The 6,216-nt window shown below is 52.8% G+C and overlaps 1 protein-coding gene across 1 annotated transcript; it reads left to right on the forward strand.

Moving 5' to 3' along the window:
* Positions 1–2,554: 2,554 nt before the first annotated feature.
* Positions 2,555–3,886, forward strand: M406DRAFT_328708 (uncharacterized protein; the record flags this gene model as incomplete). Its single annotated transcript, XM_040920360.1, has 7 exons — positions 2,555–2,582; positions 2,817–2,864; positions 3,004–3,023; positions 3,149–3,196; positions 3,524–3,595; positions 3,631–3,724; positions 3,774–3,886. 7 exons carry the CDS (start codon positions 2,555–2,557, stop codon positions 3,884–3,886), a joined length of 423 nt encoding a protein of 140 aa, XP_040778599.1.
* Positions 3,887–6,216: the final 2,330 nt, after the last annotated feature.

The following is a 6,216-nucleotide window of genomic DNA, read 5'->3' on the forward strand; positions in this document are numbered from 1 at the left end:
GGCATATACCCAGGGCGGCAGTGACCCCTCGTCCGTGAGAAGAGGGGAGGGGGGTTCTCTTGAGAGACAAACTCTTGATGACAGCTGCTGGGGAAAGATCAAGAACCCGTCCTCAGCAGCAGCTGGAAAGGCCGGGCTAGGAGGGCGTGTACCGATATCATACTGTAGGCGTGAGAGGCCCTGGAGAAAAAGTGAGAGACAGGGAGGGAGGTCTCTACCGCTCATCTGCCGCCTTCCACCTCCCCTCCTTCTCTCTCGGAGCTGTAGACGTGGCTCCGGGACCAGGAGCACTGATGTTGGATCCGCAACGCGGCGGCTGCAATGACACACTGGGGGAGATTGGATCTCGCGTACGTAGTCCCGTCTTTTGGAAACGCTAATCTCGTGATCCTAGAGCTGACCGGTCACGTTTCTTGTCACGTTCATGATCAAGTGCCTTTCAGCATGCCGCCTTCTTTTTCATGTAGTCATCCGTCAACACAAGTCACACAGTCGGTCGTCTGTCGTGCACTGTCGGCATGAGTTACTGCACAGCAAAGCCGCTCTGTGACACTGCGTCTCGTCTGCCACCACCCCCTTCCATCGTCCGAGGAGAAAGGCAGTTTGCTCCTGCTCCAAAGTGCTCTGCCTGGATGGGAGGAGATGGCCCTGCGCACTCCCACCACACATTGCCGATCTTACCCTCCCCCCCCCCCCCGGTTCATCGGGCGTTCCTTATTTGCTGATCTGCAGATGAGATGCCAGCCCCATGTACTAGTAGTGTGCACCGAGTACTGCCTGCTGCGGTCAGCGGCGTGGAGCAAACCAGCTCGGCAAACGCGATGGCAAATCACGCTGAAGATCACGCGTCTTCACACAAGGAGACCTGCATTGTCCGAGGAGCACGCTCCCATACGACAACCAGCCTCCCCCTCCAACCTCCTTGAGACATGTCTCGCAAGGGCGTGAGATCAGTTGTTGAGAGAGTGGTGGCAGGGTGTGGTACCCACACATTCCCAGACTCCGAGGGACCTGCTTGCGAGGCCCTAATCCTTTCTCAGGCTTTCAGATCACAATCACAACAGCATGACTTGACTCGACTGATGACGAAGACGACGATGATGGCCTGGCTTTTCGCAAGATGGCTTGGTGGCACAAGCGCCCTGTTTCTGTGGGACGTAGAGTAGACTGTTCCATCTCTTGCTGGTGCTGCCTCACCGAAGCAATCTATGCGGTGCTGTGGATGACAGCTACCTGAATCAGAATGCAGCACACCCACACCCCCAAGCTTGCGGGGTCTGTACCACATGCTGACGAGCACAGGAGAGAGGATGGCGCTTCGGGCGGTCATTGGAAACCTCGCTGGCGATGTAAAGGTGCGGCCGCATGGCTTGCGGCCCAAAACATCTTGGTCTCTTCGCACAGCGTTATGACTGCTGATGTGCCCCCAGATTAGCAAGCAAACAACCTTCGATCCTGCCCAGGGCTTGCGAGAGAAGGAGAGAGGGAAGTGAATTGGTGCCTGCCGATATTTGTCAAACCAGCCTTGCTCACCTGAAAAGGGAACCACAGAGCTTGCGAGACCGTGTGTAATCAAAGTACTGTGCATGACAGCTGCACGGAATCGCCGGGCGGTCTGCACCGAAGATGGCCAAGGAATGATTTCTTAGCCATGGCAAAAGGGAAATGCATTAAGTGAAAGAACAGTTGCGCCCGATTTGGAAAGGATTAGCGAATAAAGTGCGGAAATCGTGAATATCTACACGGGGAAAGAGCCAAGGTCTCCCGGGGCGGGGAACCCAGATTGTGGCAAGAAGCCTTATTTCATCTACATGGAATGGAAGGGGCGAATCTCTGCCCGGCAGCTGGACGTGTATATTGGACAGAGCTGTCGAGCACAAAGAAGATTTCTACGTGTAGCTCTTGCTGTATTGTCCAAGCATGAGTTTCATTAGCCCTTGCTTGAAGACTGAGTTCCGCGCCTGACACATAATTTCCTACCTTCCTTTTTCTCTATAGCTGCCTCGCAGGGCCATAGCCGTGGCAATCTTCCGCTACGGAGCGAATTTCATGTAAGGCGCAATTGGATCCTGTTTCGTCTTTGTACAGTGCCAAAGGACGAATCTTACATACAAGCTGAAGGTTGTTATCCCTGGTCTTCAAAAAGAAGGAACAGCACCGATCGCTACACGATGATTCTGAGCTGAAAGTGCCTTAATGCTGATTCGCCCTGACCACTATATTGTGAGACAGTGCCTATGACAAGTGTGTTTTCGTCACATGCAGGCGGACAACGTGGCACCCGGTCAGCCGTGATGAAATGGCGGCATATTCTGAGCCCAAGGTGCATGCGCAGTGGGCGGCTGGGGCAGGAATGGCACTGCCAGCGCTAATACCATTCATTTCTCGGAATATTATCGAGGCTAGAGATATATATCAAAAGCAAGGTGATCGAGTTCTAAGTGATGACCCACGTGCTCTTGGAGGCAAGTCCCTCCTGATCTTACAAACCGTCTGCATATCGCTGAGCTCGGGACTCTCCTTACAACACGACCTCTCTCCCAGCGGCTGAACAATGTCCATCGAGCGTCGAAATGGCCAGGGTACGTACCTAGACTCGATACTGAGAGCCTTGATTGGTTGGAAAGTCGAGACGGTAATGGAAGAAGACTGAATGTGGTCCTCCTTTGGGAAAGCAATTCGCCCCAATAAAACCTGCCCTACCTCAGGAACAGAGCTCGCGCCCCCATCGTAGTCTACAACTACAAAGCTGTCTGCACGTATACCAAGCATTGTGATTGCTGTCTTATAATACGCTGCTCTTGAATACGAGGCAGCTAGTGTGCTGCCGCGATATCACCTCTTCAAGCCGCGGCGTCGACATCGTGTGTGGTGTTGCCAGGAAGGGTCGTGACTATGGCGTCAACCTCACAGGTCAAACGTGATCACATGGCCCTGATGCCTGTAGGGAGATCAAGTCCTCGATACCAACCAGTTGCTGCAGCTCTGCTTCGCACACCGTAGGCCTCCACCCTAACATCCAAGTCAGTCCAGGGGCCTTCGGCAAGAACGATAGTTGTGTGTACCTAGTCTAAGCCCAATCATTGCGCAGTGACGTATCATTGATGCCCAAACATATCGTTCTCTGGGACCTGAACCTGTTCCATAGACCTTCAGCACTCGTGTGACAGACGAATGCCCCACCCGTTACTTCTCCGTGCGTCGTAGGATACCCTCGGGACGTTGCAGTGCAGTGATGAAGACTGCAGGCTTTCCGTCTGGTTCTGACAATAAAAAAAGAGCAACAAGCAAAAGCATGCACGCAAGGAATACGGAGCTGCAAGGCGCTGCGAGGCGTCGCAAATTCCAAGTTCTATTTGATGAGTGGCGGCCAAGAAGGCCGGTGACTTAAGGATCGCATTGTAAAGAGGGCAAGGAAGGGGCCTGTCGTGGGCATACAGGGAATGCCACACGGGCAAACATGTAACTAAATAGCGCGAGCTCGATGGCTAGCACACGGGTCGTTCTCTTGGGTTAATTCAAGAGCATAGACGAGCCGATCTGCTGGGGCAAATGCGCCGCAGAGGCCAAGAAGAAAACGCCAATGCAGATGGTTGTGAGGTGCTAGGACATATGTGACAAATTCCCTAGTCATCAAGAGCGGCTGTCGAGCTGTCTCTCTTTGATCGCTTCACCATTGTTACTGAGGATACTGTCGGCAGCCAGATCCAGGAACTAACTGACGGTACCTGCTGTACCAAAAAAGGTGTGGTCGTCTGTAACCTCTTTACCAGGAAGTTTTATACACGTACAATACAAGAAGCCAGATATTCAAATCGAGTCAGTAACGTTCCTCCCAAATATCATTGGTGCTTTCGTAAAGTCCCGTCCGTCTGTCGAGTCATAGCTGGCCCATCTATCGACAACATATTGGTTTCTTTGGGCTGCGAGCCACGACGAAAACGATGCGTACGGGAGGTTGCAAGGAGCAGCGGCAATGGCACAACAATAACGCCTCGAGGCAGCTCGCAAGTGGCTTGGCCATGGTATCGGCAAGTGATGGACCAATGAATGAGACGTGAACTGCTGACGGGCGGAGACCTTGCGACTGTTTTGGGTTGGAACAATTCTGATGGCTGCATGCTTGGTGGTCATGACATTTTCGTTGTATAGTACATTTCTTCTAGAGATAGTGGACCCGTCGATGTGCAGGTCCTGCACAAGGCCCTGCAGGGCCAACCTTGACGATCCATTTTCGGAAGGGTTAGGAGGTCGCTGATTGGTGGAGGTGCTCCTGAGCAGCTCCACCCTCAATAGAAAAGCAATATTCAGACAGACGAATACAGGGGGAAATGTACTGAGTGCCCTGCGCAAAACTTGCCTCACCATTAACAGCTGGAAACTGCCAGCACAAGAGATACTTCAGTGATGAGACGTTGGAAGGAAGTCCCGGGTACAGTATCCATATTTGCCAAGGCAAATAGCGGGGCAGAAAGTAAATGGATGAAATTCACAGGCCCTGATTGGTCTATCGGGCTGGATTGGACTGAGTCGGTCCCGTTCCATAGCTGGAGAGGCTTGAGTAGTTGCCTTTTCCCCCACGGGCACCATCGTTGCAAGTACTAGCTTGGTCGATGCACGAACCACGGATTGGAGCATTCCACCCACCCATGTATTCTACCCATGCACGTCCAGCAGTACCTTGGGATACACACTCTTTTCGCCCCCCAGCTATGCTGGCTGATACGCCACACCAAACCACCAATTCGGACCCGATTTTGAAGAATACTGCTTACTTCCTGATTTGTTTCTTTTTCCTCAGCCAGCAGTGTCCTCATGGCCAGGATGTTGATTCTGGTGGCCGTCGCGAACATGCAGCACGAGAATTCAATACGACCCCGCCAGCAGCAGCAGCATTACCCAATGGAACTTCCAGGACCTCGCTCGCTACCTTCACAATCCAGACGTGCAGGCTACTCAGCTGGCTGAGATAGGAGCCGGCCGTTGTGGCTGCGCATGCATATGCCTATGCGTATGCGCACACGAACCAGGGGGAAAACGGGCATAAAGAAGATTGGTTCGGTATTGGGTCTTTGGGGGCCGTGGATGGATCATCTATGCGGTCAGTCTGTGTTTCTTTCCCCCTCTTGACCGCTTGGCGTCATGGCGTCTGCGGACGAGGGCATAGTGGTACTAAGGGGCTTTTCTCTCCGTCGCCCAAGCCCTGGCGGCAATCTGCAAGCCATTCTCGAAGTTTCCAGAACACGGCATTGTGTCCTTCGTTTTCTTGTTCGCTACTGGCCTTGCCTGCCCCGTCTCTTTGTCCAGTCCCGACGGCACTGTGTCACCAGCCCTTCAATCTTCTGCTCCTGTCATTGTCAAACAGATTTTGGATCGCGTTCATGCAAGGGTGACTCGCCTGATGCTGGGCAACAACAGTCGGTGCCCAGCAGTAACGTGAGCAGTCTATCCGAGGAGTCACTCTGGCCACGATCAGGCTGATAACTGTCCCCGAAGCAGCAAGGTGCCAGTGAGCTGTCACATCACACAAGATCTCGAACACAGGACCAGAAGTTGTGTGGAAAATCACGCGGCACGCCATCCGGAATCCTCGACGGACCCAAAGCAGCATCTTGTCACGTAGATGTCCTGCCTGCTGAAGAGATGGCGCTGCTTGTGAACGACGACGAGGCTTACGGGCTACGGATGTGGCTTCATGTGATACGGCCGCGGGCAATAAACCATGGGTCTACATCGGCCGAGAACGACCGTCAGCCATCTCCACATACGCCACTCTTTTCTTCTTCTTTTCCATTCTCATTCAAAAGAAGAAGAAGAGAAAAGAGGAAGAAAAAAAAACCACCACACAAAAACCAAAGAAACGGAAAGGACAGGAAAGAGAAGAAAGGGCCCGCAGGTTTGCTGGACCAGGGGGGTGCTACGGGCTCATTAGCGGGTCCCGGACTGCAGTTTATTAACGATAGGCCAATGAGCTCACAGGACCAATTACCTATTTTGTCGCCTTGGCTGGGGATAGGATCGCATGGAAACATGAAATCATATGACCTGACGGCTGTACCATAGTACTACTCCTGGCAAATGGCTTCACTGCGACACCTCTGGCTAGTTATACCTAGCCATCAAGCAGCGGCAGATACGATGGTCGGAATAACATGTCATCTTCACCCAACAGGTAACAGCTAATCTTGTGATTTCCTAGACACAGCGTCAAGCATA

The sequence above is a fragment of the Cryphonectria parasitica genome (genome assembly GCF_011745365.1).
Source record: "Cryphonectria parasitica EP155 unplaced genomic scaffold M406scaffold_3, whole genome shotgun sequence".
NCBI classification, from domain to species: domain Eukaryota; kingdom Fungi; phylum Ascomycota; class Sordariomycetes; order Diaporthales; family Cryphonectriaceae; genus Cryphonectria; species Cryphonectria parasitica.